This window comes from Melanerpes formicivorus, unplaced genomic scaffold (assembly GCF_026170545.1).
Source record: "Melanerpes formicivorus ecotype bairdi unplaced genomic scaffold, bMelFor1.0.p_v2 SCAF_2, whole genome shotgun sequence".
Classification (NCBI taxonomy): domain Eukaryota; kingdom Metazoa; phylum Chordata; class Aves; order Piciformes; family Picidae; genus Melanerpes; species Melanerpes formicivorus.
In genome coordinates, this window is record NW_027142354.1 from 56243376 (window position 1) to 56258354 (window position 14979).

The window sequence follows — 14979 nt, forward strand, 5'->3', positions numbered from 1 at the left end:
TCTGAATCTGAGCTCACCTTTCCCTGGAGCACTGCATGTGCACTCACCAGGGTTTTACAGGCAGGAAAGCAAGGAAGCACTCAGTGCTGTGCAAAGTGCTGCAGGGGAGACCCTGGGGTGCAGCAGCTGTGCAGCAGCACAGTGCAACCCCCCCTGTCCTGGTTTGGCTCTGCAGGTACAGCATCATGCAGGCATGCTGGAGCCTGGAGCCCACACAGAGACCCACCTTTGACCAGATCAGCTGCTTCATTCAGAAAGAACTGGAGGAGCATAAGGAGCAGGTGAGCACCAGGAGAGCAGAAGGGAGATGTGCTTTCTACCTCCAGGAGTACAGAATCATTGAATTGTCAGGGCTGGAAGGGACCTCAAGGATCATTCAGATCCAGACCCCTTGCCATGGCCAGGGACACCTCACACCAGAGCAGCTTGCTCACAGCCACATCCAGCCTGGCCTTCAAAACCTCCAGGCATGAGGCTTCCACCACCTCCCTGGGCAACCTGTGCCAGTCTCTCACCACCCTCATGGGGAAGAACTTCTTCCTCACATCCAATCTGAATCCACCCATTTCTCATTTTGTTCCATTCCCCCTAGTCCTAGCATTGCCTAAAAAAGTCCCTCCCCAGCTTTCTCGTAGGCCCCCATAAGCTTTCCTCAGAGCCTTCTCCAGACTGAACAGCCCCAACTCCCTCAGGCTGTCTCCATAGCAGAGCTCACCCTCATGGCCCTTCTCTGGACATGCTCCAGCACTTCCACATCCTTCTTGATATAGTTCTTGGGAAACTTTCCTGGTGATGTCCCTTCCCTTTAACTGATGAGGGCAGTTCAGTGTGGCTGGGAGGTGCAGAGATGCTTCCAGCTTTCCCCGTGCTGTGCAGGGTTAATCACTGCCCATCACAGCTGAAGAGGCTTTGCAGCTGTATCCATACCCCTAAGGGTATGGATAGTGACAGGAGTGCCAGGGCAGGAGCCCTGCCCCGTCCCCCAGGCTGTGGTGTGCAGCCTTGAGCCCAGCTGTCCTGCAGCAGGAGGAAAGCACAGGCAGGTCTGTGCTGCTGGGGAACCACTGCAGGCACAGCAGAGGGGAGGGCTCAGCTGCCCTGCAGCAGGAGGAAAGCACAGGCAGGTCTGTGCTGCCAGGGAACCACTGCAGGCACAGCAGAGGGGAGGGCCGAGCTAGCATCCCCAGCTGCTGCAGCAGATGTTGGACATCACTGAAGGGAATCACAGAGTCAGCCAGGTTGGAAGAGACCTCCAAGACCATCAAGCCCAACTGATCACCCAGCCCTAGCTAATCAACTAGACCATGGCACTCAGTGCCTCATCCAAGCTTTTCTTACACACCTCCAGGGACCTCAACCCCACCCCACCCCCCCCCGGGCAAGCTCTCTGTGAACAACTTCTTGCTAAGATCAAGCCTAAAGTTCCCGCTGAGCAGCCTGTGTCCTCTCGTTCTGGTGCTGGTTGCCTGGGACTGAAGGCCTTGGGCTGGGCTCTTTTCTCTTTCAAGGACTACACCAACCTGCCCTCCCGCGCCGAGGAGGACAGCGGCTGCGACGCCGGCTGCTGCGAGGAGTCCTGCGAGCCGGAGGACGGCAGCCAGCCCCTGCTCAAGAGCAACAACTACCAGTTCTGTTAGCTGGCACCACAGCCTCAGGGCAGCTCCCTGCCCCCCTGCTCTGCAGAGCACCAGGTTCTGCTCTGCCCTGGAACAGATGCCTTCTGCTTTGGCTCTCCTCTGTGCTTTCCCAAGTGTGGTACCAGCTCCTCACTGACAGGGCAGCACAGGGGGGGCCTTGAACCCCCCACTCCCCATGGGGTCCCTAAGGTCTTGCCTGAAGCATAACACAGAGTTGTTAGGATGATGACATGCTCCATCTCAACAAGGCAGAGTGAGGCTCCCCCTCCCCAGCAGAGGCTGTGGGGTGGGGGTTGTAGTCCTTTAACCACGACTTGCAGCCAAGTGGGACACCTCCAGCTGTCACCCACAGGACTGAACCCTTGTGCTCCTTGGAGCACATCTGGAACTAAGTGCTGAAGCTGGAGCTGCTCCCCACACCCAACAGCAGGCCTCCTCCTTGGTGTTCTGCCCCCTTCCCTCTGTCAGCCTGACCCTGGATGTTGCAGAGTGAATGTTCAGGCACAGGCAAAGCCCCTACTTAGCATTAAATGTGCATTAACCTCTACCTTTCCTCCTGCATCTGCACTCTGCAGCTGCTGCTTCTGCAGGGAGCGTTTGGATGAAGGGAGCCAAGGAGACAAGCCCAGGGCCATGTGCACTTGTGCCCCACTAACAGGAGAGAGGGGCACTGAGTTCTCAGGTAAAACACAGAGGTACCCAGGGCTCCTCAGGTGAGCACTGAACACAACCCCAACCCAGGAAAGAATGGCAGCTTCAACAGATCTGGAAAGGATCAGCATAGCACATACCCTACACACTCTGACTTCACTCAGCATGTAGCAATCACTGCCTGGGAGAGTTCTGCCCTTGTACATATTCCCTGAGTGGATTTTTCACAGTACAGCTGAGGGTTTGGGGTGGGTTTTGTTTTTTCCCATAAGCTAGGGCCTAATGCCCTTCACTTTCTTTCTCATCTGGCTCTTGTGCAGGGTTACCAATGCCACAGCCACCCTGTCCTGTGCAGCTATCAGAAGGAGCTAAAGAACCTTCCTGGCTCCACCACACTTAGTGGGTGAAGGAGCAGTAGGCCAGGTCCAAGCACTGACAGGGCTCAGGCAAACCACAGTGAGACAGCAGCAGTGTGGGGCAGGTGGCCTTTGCCACACTGTGAGCAGCTCCACTGTGGGCAGTTCCACTGTGGGCCACTTCTGATTGCACTAAGCCTGGTTTATGCTAACCCCAAGTGATTCATTGCTCCTTACTAAACACAGAGCTCATGTATTCCTGTCTCTCAGCATTATAAAGAATAAAACCAAGATGTTTAACAAAACCAGCTTTTCCCAAGACTTTTAAGCACTGTTCTCAGTGGGGAACTGATGGGAGCATGGGTGATGCACTGGCCCAGCCTGCCCCCTTCTCCAGCTCCTCAGACAGCTCTCAGCAGCAGTTCTCCAACCCCTTCACTCTTGTGTAATGAAAGGACTTACTAAAAGTAAGGGTTTAAAGCCCTTTGCTCCAGCTGGCCTGTGTCTCACTGGGGAAAAGGAAGCAGTCCTCATGCATGGACAGAGAGGGGGAGTAAGGTCAGTGGTGCTGATGGGACCCCTGACAGTGGTCACCATGGCTGAGACAGGAGCCTGTGTGGGAATGGCAGTGTGATGCTGGGGACAAGGGAGAGGCAGAAGCACCCTGGTGACCAGAGACTTGACCTTACCACAGCACAACCTCCTCTGGCAATGGCTTAAATGCATCTAGAGCTCCAGCCCAGGCTACTAAGCACATCCTGAACAGAGGTAACCATCACCTGCTGCAGGCTCTCTCCTCTGAGAGTCACCTCAGGAGTCAGCCAGCAGCAGCAGAGGGGCTGCCTTTTTGCCATGTGTCTGATCAATACCTTAGCTACAGCTTAGTTAGGAGGATAATTTCACCTCACACTCTGCTGAGGTGGCCCTGGAGCTGCTCCTCTTGGAACACCTTGCTTCTGAGAACCCCAGGCTGCTCCCCAGCCACCATGGCAGTGCACACTGGACTCGGGGGGTTTGTGCTGCTGCCCTTTTCCCCTTCAGTCCTCCAGGTTATGTACACAAAACACAAGCCACTTGGCCACAGTTTCACCCCAAAAATTGGAGATAATTTATTAAACTTTAGCACTGACTGAAAAAAGTCACTAATTTATAATAAGTTAATGTTCTGAAAGAGAAAAACCCCAAGCTGTCATTACTGCATCTGCTCAGACTCAATACACTTACTTTAACAGTATGGTGCTCAATAGGTTTCCCCTTCACAGAAGGGAGTTCTCAACCACACCACAAGCCTCTGAATCTTCCCCACTGCTCACTCAGACAAACACAGACTCCCTGGCTGGCAACTCAGCAGTCCAGCATCATCCTCTTCTCTGCAGGTCACACCAAACATCCACCAACCACCACCTCCAGCACCAGCCAGAGGAAGCTGGCAGCAGACAGCACAGGTAGCTTTACCACCGTAGCCCAAGGCCTTCCTTGGACATGATGCAGGGGCAGAAGTCTCAGCACAACCTCCCAAGAAGCTGCTAAAGCAACCTGGGTAGCATGAGGCTTCTGTGGCTCACACAGAGCTGGGTGAGATGGGCAGGGCAAATGTGACAAGCAGCAGAGTGCTGAGGCTGCACATGTGGATGCAGCTCTCCTAGTGAGCTCACTCTCTGTGAGGGAGGAACACCACCCCCTGCTCACTCTGGTGACACTGCACTCATCCTTCATCCCACAGAGTGTCTTGGTGATTCTGTTCCAAGGGCAAGGCAACAGAAATCCAAGCCCTGGAGTAGAACAAAACTTTAGAAAGTATCCCAGGGGACAGCAGAGAAGTTTGGAGTCTCCTTCCCCTTTCCACAGCCACCACCTGGCACAGTGCTTGTACAACCCTCCAGCCACCCTGGCTGCCCTGGGGCTCAGCAGGGCCCTCCTCACCTCAACACACAGAACACTTTGCACCCACTCCATGTTTCACCTTCTAAACTGTTAGTGGTCATGTGAAGGAAATGATTCCAGAAACCCCCTGCATCCAAAGTGCCCACACTCCCAGCCTCAAGGGAGGCTCTGTGTTAAAGCTGCATGGCTGCTGCTCCTCCTCAACTAAAGGCTCCTTGCAGTCAACTCATGAGAGCTCTGCAGGACTGCCAAGCAGGAGTCACTGCCCTAAGCCAACCTGTTCAGAATGTTTTGGGGGAAATCTGTCTGCCTTTCATGCTTGCTCCCACACCCCCCCAGCCCTGCCACCAATTCACACAGGGAAGTCAGCAAACAAGATTCAGAATAGAAACCCTTGGTGTGCTTGACCAGGTGTCCTCCCTGCTACCAGAAACTCCTCTCTCCTCTCCCTTCTCCTCTCACCTCTCCCTTCTCCTCTCCCCAGCTGTGGGGAGTGCAAGGTTTCACACCACCAGCAGTGGGGCCCTCACAGAGCTCAGGAAGCAGCTGCTGCCCTCTGCAAGGGGGTGATGGACCTGTGCTCACAGCAGCTCTGGTGACACTATGGAAGCACACAGCTCTTTGGTCATTAACAGCAAAGCCACCAGCACCACATCTCCAGCCTGCAAGTCACATCTGAAGCCAGCCAGCTGCCAAAGCCTCGCAGGAGCTGGCCCAGCCCAGCCCAGCCATCCACACAACCACAGAGAGAAACCAACCAAGGAGCTGCTTTGTCACTCAGCAACCTCTGTCACCCTCCTGCTTCCCTTCTTCATCCTCCTCTGCCTCTGTTTTGATCTGGGCCACGCCGAGCCGGTAGAGAGCGTCGCGAATCACCACCTCCCCGGGCTGGCAGCTCTGCACCACCTCCTGGATCTGCCGGTTGACGATCTCCCTGCTGGTGAGGAAGTCCAGCAGGCGGTTGTAGAGGTAATAGTGCGTGGCGTTCTCGAAGGTGATGGCCCTCTGGCGGATGCCGCCGGTCTTGCTGGTGCCCATGGCGGCGATGAGGGCCCCGTAGGGCTCCAGCTCCCGGCAGAGGGAGAGGCAGCGGTGCCCAGCCGTGGGGTCTGGCTGGCTGCTCTGCTCCGAGCCCGCCTGGAGGACTCTGCGTGCCACAGACCTGGTGATGGGGTGCTGCAGGGAGTGCTCAGCCAGGCCGACGTCCACGCTGCAGTGCTGCTCTAGCAGCTCAGGGCAGGACACGTACTGCCAGAGAGAGACAGGCACCAGGTGGAACAAGCAGCATCCTTCCCACAGCCACCAAGCACAAGACACAGCTGCAGTTTGGCCGAGCTCCAGCCAGCACTGCGACCCAGCACACAGGGAGGAAGGATTCAGGCTTCCCCTGAGTGCCACAGAGGTGGGGCTGTACCCTCCCTCCTCACTCCTATGCCCTCTGAGATGATCCCGAGGCACTACCAACCCTCCTTCTCTCCCATTCTCAAGAACCAGCAGTAGTTCAAGAGAAGTGAGCTGCTGTGTCAAAACAAGCAATGTGGTCTGCAGTGTTACAGGGCACCACAGCACAACTCCTTCTATTTAAGGAGCTTGAACCTAATATCATGCCCCAAGCAACGTGCAACACCTTCTGCTACACTCAGCAGCTGTGCACTGGCAGAACTCTGAGTCAGGAGACACTTCACAGAATCACAGGGCTTGGAAGGGACCTTGACAGCTCATCCAGTCCAACCCCCCTTGCCAGGGCAGGATCACCTACAGCAGGTCACACAAGAATGCATCCAGGGAGGTTTTGACTGTCTCCAGAGAAGGAGACTCCACAACCTCTCTGGGCAGCCTGTGCCAGTCTTTTGGCACCCTCAGAGTGAAAGAGTTTTTCTTGTGTTCACATGGAGCTGATCAGGTCAAATTGTCTTGAGACACAGTGCAGGTTACATATAGTTGGGGTCTTCCCCCCCACCCCCATTTTAAATCTCCCTTGAAACTTGTCCACACAGGACAAGTCAGTTAGTTGGTCAGGTAGAGGGCAGAAGGGCTCTGCAGAGGGACCTTGACAGGCTGGACAGATGGGCAGAGTCCAACAGGATGGCATTCAACAAGTCCAAGTGCCAGGTGCTGCACTTTGGCCACAGCAACCCCAGGCAGAGCTAAAGGCTGGGGGCAGAGTGGCTGAGAGCTGCCAAACAGAGAGGGACCTGGGGGTGCAGAGCGACAGCTGCCTAAACATGAGCCAGCAGTGTGCCCAGGGGGCCAAGAAGGCCAATGGCATCCTGGCCTGCATCAGGAACAGTGTGGCCAGCAGGAGCAGGGAGGTCATTCTGCCCCTGGACTCTGCTTTGGTTAGGCCACACCTTGAGTCCTGTGTCCAGTTCTGGGACCCTCAGTTTAGGAAGGACATCAAAACACTTGAGGGTGTCCAGAGAAGGGCAACAAGGCTGGGGAGAGGCCTTGAGCACAGCCCTGTGAGGAGAGGCTGAGGGAGCTGGGGTTGTTTAGCCTGGAGAAGAGGAGGCTCAGGGGAGACCTCATTGCTCCCTACAACTACCTGAAGGGAGGTTGTAGCCAGGAGGGAGTTGGTCTCTTCTCCCAGGCAGCCAGCACCAGAACAAGAGGACACAGTCTCAAGCTGTGCCAGGGGAAGTTTAGGCTGGAGGTGAGGAGAAAGTTCTTCACTGAGAGAGTCATTGGTCATTGGAATGTGCTGCCCAGGGAGGTGGTGGAGTCACCATCCCTGGAGGTGTTCAAGAGGGGATTGGATGTGGCACTTGGTGCCATGGTCTAGTCATGAGGTCTGTGGTGCTAGGTTGGACTCAATGATCTTTGAGGTCTCTTCCAACCTTGGTGATGCTGTGAGACTGTGACTGGCACAGCAGGGAGCAGAGGAGGGCAAGAACCAAGAACTAACCGTTGGAGGTTCCATGGGGTCAGAGAAGCAGCCCTGGTTTTTGCCCCACATCTGGGCAGTGAGGCCAGGACAGCAGATGTCTGCACACAGTGCCACCGAGGAGGCTCTGTCAACGACGTACACCGGCGGCCAGTGCCGCGAGGACACCAGCAGGTCCACGTGGTCCCGGGCGTTCTCCCCCCCTGACGATGTACTTTGAGCCACACACAACCTGGGGAGGAGAGAGAGTCAGTTAGAATAAACCAAACCAGGTTGGAAGAGACCTTCAAGATCATCACATCCAACCCATCAACCAATCCAACCCACCCAAACAGCTAACCCATGGCACCAAGCACCCCAGCAAGTCTCCTCCTGAACACCTCCAGTGATGGTGACTCCACCACCTCCCTGGGCAGCACATTCCAATGGGCAATCACTCTCTCTGTAGAGAACTTCTTCCTCACATCCAACCTGAACCTCCCCTGGCACAGCTTGAGACTGTGTCCTCTTGTTCTGGTGCTGCTTGCCTGGGAGAAGAGACCAACCCCCTCCTGGCTACAATCTCCCTTCAGGTAGTTGTAGACAGCAAGAAGGTCTCCCCTGAGCCTCCTCTTCTCCAGGCTAAGCAACCCCAGCTCCCTCAGCCTCTCCTCACAGGGCTGTGTTCCAAGCCCCTCCCCAACTTTGTTGCCCTTCTCTAGACTCGTTCCAGCAAGTCAACCTCCTTCCTAAACTGAGGAGCCCAGAACTGGACACAGGACTCGAGGTGTGGCCTAACCAGTGCAGTGTACAGGGGCAGAATGACCTCCCTGCTCCTGCTGGCCACACTGTTCCTGATGCAGGCCAGGATGCCATTGGCCCTCCTGGTTGCCTGGGCACACTGCAGGCTCATGTTCAGCCTACCATCAACCAGCACCCCCAGGTCCCTCTCTGCCTGGCTGCTCTCAGCCACTCTGACCCCAGCCTGTAGCACTGCCTGGGGTTGCTGTGGCCAATGTGCAGAACCTGGCACTTGGATGTGTTCAATCTCCTGCCCTTGGCCTCTGCCCATCTGTCCAGCCTGTCCAGGTCCCTCTGCAGAGCCTCTCTACCCTCCAGCAGATCAACTCCTGCCCCCAGCTTGGTGTCATCAGCAAATTTACTGCTGATGGACTCAGTGCCCTCATCCAGATCATCAATGAAGATGTTAAAGAGCATTTGACACCAAAGGGCACAAGAAAACTGACAAGCTTATGGAAGAAAAGCAGAGTCCTCAAGGCACCCTAAGCTTCCTTCCAGGCACTCCAGCCGATGCAGTGAGCAGGAAGTTCCTTTCCCTAAAGACATTCTGCTTTGTCCTCAGGCACTTTCCCTTCACCTTCTTCCTGAAGAGGGGAGTTTCAACTCCACCTCAGCAGCAACATCTAAACCAGGCTGCAGGTCACCAGCAGATCCTGGAACTGCCTGCAGGACTGCTCATACTCCAAGCCCCTGAGGCAGTGTTTCCTTCCCAAGGCTCAGAGGAGCTCTCCATGGCTGCTGTCTAATGACGGTGAAGAGCGAGGCAAGGGAAGAAACCTCACTGCTGACTCCAGGCCTTCCTTACCTGATGGGGACACACTTTGTAGATTTTCCCTCCTGTGTGATGAGGAGAGGCTTGTGTGATGCTTGAGCCATTCTGCACAAACTCATAGAGAGTCAGGAGGGAGTAGCAGAGCTGGTCCTACAAAAACAGACCCCAGAGACAGTCTCTATGTGGCCAAAATTAACAGAGTCTCCCCTCCAAAGGGGGAGAAGGCTGCAGGTCAGGTCTCCCAAACCCTAATTTGCACTTTACCCAGCAACTTCCTAGCCCCACACTCAGCACTGTGAGGATGGCAGGCAATTACAGGATGCTGAGCCTGTGACAAGGTAATTACAGGCTTCCTTTCTTCCAGCCCACAAAGGTGCAATTCCTTTCACCATGTGTAAGTTATGCTATAATCTGCAGGCACTCACTTCTAACCCACCCCTGCCCTCAGCACAGGCAGATGAGAAGTTAATTATCTATGAAGGCAAATGTGAATGAGGGAAAAGCTGGTGAAGCTGCACTCCTGCAGGCTTGTATGTGGGCAAACAAGCCATTACCTTTGTGTCTGAAGCCTCCCAGGGGATGCCACACTGTGTCAGAAAGCTCTGCAGCTCTTCCTCACTGTAAGAGCTGATTAGCTCAAGCCTGAGGACTTCATCCTGCAGGAGCCTCACCAAGACACTCCCATTACCTGCAAAGGCAGGAAGCAAGCCTCAAGCATTTGTTCTCAGGAAGGGAAGTCACCAAAATCATTTCTTCTACAGAAGCAGCAAGTGCACAGCCTACTGCCAGCCAGGGAAAGCTATCAACAGCCTTATTTCAAAGGACATCACAACCCACACTTCCCTCAGACCCTTCACCAGGGAGGTCACCAGGCAGAGCCCAGCAGAGCTGCAGAGCCCAGCAGCACTTGCCTGCACTGCTGTCTGTAACCTTTAATTGCCTAACTGCACTGATGTGAGAACAAGCAAGTGACAGGGGAGCACAGAGAAATGGGACCTCAGACTGAGCAGCTCCAGGCTGCTGTGATGCTTACCCTCCACATCTCCTCCTGCTTCTTCCTCTGGAGCTGCATTTCCACTGCAGCCCATGCAGCCCTTCTGCAGCTCAGCTCTCTCAAACAGCTGTTGCCCTGTCTGCCAAACCAACTCCTACTCCTGCCAGTTTGCCCTCTTAAACCTAAACCGTTAAGGGAAATGGCTGTTAAGTAAGTTTAGCTCTCAAGCATCTGAACTTTCTTGCCTCCTGGTTTCTCCTTACACACAGTGGATGCCTGGGTATCCTGAATGCTGACAACACTGGTCAGGACAAGCACTTCTGTCTCCCAGCCTCCCTACAAACTTCTTTACCATGATACTGAGATACCAAGCACTGCCTCCAGCTGTCATGCTCCAAGTAGCAGTCCAACACAGACCAAACACTGACTGGCATTCAAGTTCTGCAGACTCTATCTCACCTGGAGTGCAGTGCTCTCAGGTCCCCCATGCTTCAAATGCATCAGAGCACACCATTGCTCTCAAGATCATAGAATCAACCAGGTTGGAAGAGACCTCCAAGATCATCCAGTCCAACCTATCAGCCAGCCCTATCCAATCAACCAGGCCATGGCACCAAGTGCCTCATCCAGGCTTTTCTCGAAGATCTCAAGGGACAGTGACTCCACCACCTCCCTGGGCAGCACATCCCAATGGCAAATCACTCTCTCTGGGAAGAACTTCTGCCTAACATCCATCCTGAACCTCCCCTGGCACAGTTTGAGACTGTGTCCTCTTGTTCTGGTGCTGGTTGCCTGGGAGAAGAGACCAACCCCCACCTGGCTACAACCTCCCTTCAGGGAGTTGTAGAGAGCAGTAAGGTCTCCCCTGAGCCTCCTCTTCTCCAGGCTAAGCAACCCCAGCTCCCTCAGCCTCTCCTCACAGGGCTTGTGTTCCAGGCCCCTCACCAGGGAGGCCAAAACTCAAGCTGACAAGTATCCTGAGGACAGCTGAGCTTACCCCAGTGCTCCTGCCTGCTTTCAGAGGACATCAATCCTCAACTCTGAGTATCTCCACAAGACTGAGGTCACCACCACCCAAAGCAGCTCCTTAACAAGCACAACCTCAGCAGTTACCTGGCACTGGCTGGGCATCCAAATTCTTGTCCTTCTCAGTATTGATCACCATTGCTCCTCTCATCAGTGGAGGGAAGAAAGGAGCAACAATGGAGGCATCAAACTTTGTGATGGGGATGCTGGAAGGAAAAGCCACCTGCTCAATCACCTCCGTCTCCATCGTGGACCAGAAGTCTTCCACGTTGACCTCGCTGGATGGCAGGTACTCTGGCCAAGTGAACTAGGGAGAGCAAGAACCACACTGCTCAGACACACACCACCACAGCCCCTGCCACAGCTTCTGTCAGCCTCCCTCGAGCCATGAGGACTACCCAGGAGAGTGCTCAGCCCAAGCACCAAGACTGCAGCTTCCTGCAGCTCCCCACAATCACTTTTTGCTGGGCCAGAGTCAAAACCATTTATCTGGCATGAGGGGCAGATGTGCTGCATCCTGTCAGCAGGGCTTCTTGCTCCCCAGCAGAGAAGACAGCACCTCAAGGAGAGTGCTGCTGGGGGAGAAAGAGAATGCCTCTGTGTCAAAGGAAGAAGGCCAAGGCCAGCAGCTTTCATCCAAGGTCCCTACTGTCAGAGGCTGCTGGGCACAAGCTGTGGTCCAGGGACAGAGGATCTTGGTTTTCCCCAAACCAGAGCTCAACACCTCCAAGAGGAACTGAAGACATCACCACCCTGGCCACATCCTCTTGACAGGCATCAGCAGAAAGCTGCTCCCAAAGGCCTGATGTAATTGCTGTGCACTACAGAGTCAGCAGAACTCATTATGCCCTGCCCTGAACACGAGCAGGATGTGCAGCTGATGCCAAGCCTACCTCTATATTTTTCAGTGCCAGGACATTGTCCACATTCCTTTGGGCTATCTCCACCTTGGGGGTTATGCCACAGATCCCACAGATCATGTCATTGTAATCCCTGACTGTCAGGCACTCAAAGGCCCAGTAGCCATTGCACAGCAGCTCCTGCAGCTGAACCTGCTCCTCGGGGCTCAGGGTTTTGTCTGCCAAGAGAAGAGGCTGCTGTTAGAACCTCCACCCCCCAAAGCCAGCAGAGAGCTAAGCACAGCTCTCCCAAGCAGAGCAAAGCCAAACCTGTGCCACAGAGCATTGCTACAAAAGGTTACAGAGGTGCTGCTGGGCTCAGGAAGTGATTCCACAGCAGCAAACCACACCAGAAGAGGGGAGGTTTGCCTTTTTATAACCTAGCAACCACCAGCAGGTCACTTTGGAAAGAGCAAGGAGGAAAACCCACCAGTCTGCTCCTGAACAGAGTCAAGAATGCTGCAAACAGCCACCCTGGGATCCTCTCCAAGTTTAATGTGGTTTCGGATTGCAAACAGAAGGTCCAAGCTCACCAGCAGCTTGTTCCCCACGTTGAAAAGGCCTGCAGTGGAAACCAGAGAGTCATGGGCTGCAGGGGTGCAGATCTTCCCCAAACAAACAGGCTCCTTACTTATGTTCAGAGGAATCAGCTAGAGAGCTCCTTCCAACCATGAGCAAGGTCAGCTCCTTTCACAGACGTGCCTTCACCCTCAAAAGGCTGTAAGGAGCAGCAGCCAATCTCCTCAGCTCCATCCTGCCTTGCAGGAGGCCCACAGTGCCTGCCACTGAGTCTCCCCCCAGCCAACACTGAGATCTCTGCAGAGGTTCCTTTGGCTACGATGAGCTCAGGGGCTGCCTTGCACAAGCCACCATTCACCACTTACACAGAGGAGAAGCCAGGCATGGCCCCCTCCCTGAAGCCAGGCACAGAGCCCCCTCCCCTCCCTGAAGGCAGGCACAGAGCCCCCTCCCCTCCCTGAAGGCAGGCACAGAGCCCCCTCCCCTCCCTGAAGGCAGGCACAGAGCCCCCTCCCCTCCCTGAAGGCAGGCATGGCCCCCCTCCCTGAAGCCAGGCACAGAGCCCCCTCCCCTCCCTGAAGGCAGGCACAGAGCCCCCTCCCCTCCCTGAAGGCAGGCACAGAGCCCCCTCCCCTCCCTGAAGCCAGGCACAGAGCCCCCTCCACTCCCTGAAGCCAGGCACAGAGCCCCCTCCACTCCCTGAAGCCAGGCACAGAGCCCCCTCCCCTCCCTGAAGCCAGGCACAGAGCCCCCTCCCCTCCCTGAAGCCAGGCACAGAGCCCCCCCGCTCCCTGAAGCCAGGCACAGAGCCCCCTCCCCTCCCTGAAGCCCTTGTAGCTGCTTTTCCTCAGTGATGAGGATTTGCTTGCAGAAGACCCAGAGCAGTGCAAGCCAAACCAAACTGAAGTTTCATGCCCTGGAGCAAGGAATAGATTTTTCTGAGCAGACAATGATCTGATACACTCCCAGGGCAGCTCAAGGGCCTAGGCTGCAGTCACACTCCAAGCTGGTGTGCTGACCTTTTTCCTACCTGTGTAAATATCAGTGAAGCTATGGAGGGCCAGACACTGGAGGTTCATGCACACTTTGACCTGAGCTGTAACCACCTGTAACCTATTTGCTGTCAGCAGCCAGCACTCCTGAGGACCAGCAAGGGAACTGCAACAGACAACAAAAGACAACTCAGAGTCCAGTCAACAGGGTTGCCAGTCCAGTCCTGCAGCAAGTTCAGGTGTTCCAGGGGAGGTGAGCCCAAGCCAGCCCACACCATTTCACACCAGCTCCATTTTAAGATGGAGTCCCCTGGCAGAGTCAGGTCACTGCTCACATCCTGTTAACAGCACTGCCACATCTCTCCAGCTCCATACATCTGCCATGCAGTATGGAGAGTATCAACAGCCCTGGGGAAACATCAGCCCCACTGCTGTGGGGCAGCAACTGGTGACAGCCTGCCCCTGCACACACAGAGGGTCACAGAGGGCTGCTCCTCTGCAGTACAGCTGCTGAGGAGGCAGACTACAAAGGTGAGAGACAAGCAAGTTACAAGGAGAGGGACAGGGGTGCAAGATCACAGAACCATAAAATCATGCAGGCTGGAAAAGAGCCCTGGGATCACCAGCTCCAGCCATTGCCCCTGCTCCATGAACCATATCCCCAGGCATCACATCCAAACCACCTTTAAACACATCCAGGGCTGGGGACTCAACCCCTCCCTGGGCAGCACATCCCACTGCCTGACCACTCTTGCTGGGCAGAAAATGTTTCCTAGTGTCCAGTCTAACCCTACCCAGTGGCAGCTTGAGGCCATTCCCTCTTGTTCTAGCACCTGTGAGGAGAGACCAGCACCAACCTCCCCACAACATCCTGTCAGGTGGCTGTAGAGAGAGATGAGGTCCACTCTTAGCCTCTTCCTCCTCAAACTAAGCAGGCTCAGCTCCTTCAGATAGCACTGCTCTGCAAAACCAGTCCAGAGTACAAAAAGCATCTCTGCTGCAAGAACCTCAACTAGTACTGGCCTGGCCCAAAGCAAACATCCTTACTGGGTACCAAGAAAATCTTCTTGGCTGAAGAAAGAAACACAACAGCAAACTGGGGATGGAGCAAAGCTAGAGATGGGTAGATCCAGACTGGATGTTAGGAAGTTCTTCCCCAGGAGGGTGGTGAGAGACTGGCACAGGTTGCCCAGGGAGGTGGTGGAGGCCTCATCCCTGGAGGTTTTGAAGGCCAGGCTGGATGTGGCTGTGAGCAACCTGCTGTGGTGTGAGATGTCATGGTATCTTAGTATCAGTCAGGGCTGGAAGGGAGCACAAGGATCATCTAGTTCCACCCCCCCTGCCATGGGCAGGGACACCCCACACTAGATCAGCCTGCCCAGAGCCTCAGCCAGCCTGGGCTTAAACACCTCCAGGGATGGGGCCTCAACCACCTCCCTGCACAACCCATTCCAGGGCTTCACCACTCTCATGGGGAAGAACTTCCTCCTCCCCTCCAGCCTCAATCTCCCCACCTCCAGCTTCATTCCATTCCCCTTAGTCCTATCACTACCTGAGATCCTGAGCAGTCCCTCCCCAGCCTTCC

At 55.1% G+C, this 14979-nt stretch overlaps 2 protein-coding genes across 2 annotated transcripts in view; one reads left to right on the plus strand and one right to left on the minus strand.

Annotated features, from left to right (window-relative positions):
• Positions 1–3769, plus strand: part of CSF1R (colony stimulating factor 1 receptor) — a 27649-nt gene extending 23880 nt beyond the window's left edge. Inside the window, exons 20-21 of the mRNA XM_068162375.1 lie at positions 176–281; positions 1509–3769. Coding sequence (XP_068018476.1) covers positions 176–281; positions 1509–1637 — 235 coding nt within the window. The 3' untranslated portion in view covers positions 1638–3769. The remainder of the gene's footprint in view (positions 1–175; positions 282–1508) is intronic.
• The window catches only part of HMGXB3 (HMG-box containing 3), a 28677-nt gene continuing 17421 nt past the window's right edge, over positions 3724–14979 (minus strand). The window contains 9 exon segments of the mRNA XM_068162360.1: positions 3724–5776; positions 7434–7613; positions 7615–7644; positions 8998–9114; positions 9519–9652; positions 11072–11291; positions 11878–12062; positions 12314–12445; positions 13433–13560. Of these exon segments, the coding sequence (XP_068018461.1) occupies positions 5306–5776; positions 7434–7613; positions 7615–7644; positions 8998–9114; positions 9519–9652; positions 11072–11291; positions 11878–12062; positions 12314–12445; positions 13433–13560 (1597 nt within the window). The 3' untranslated portion in view covers positions 3724–5305.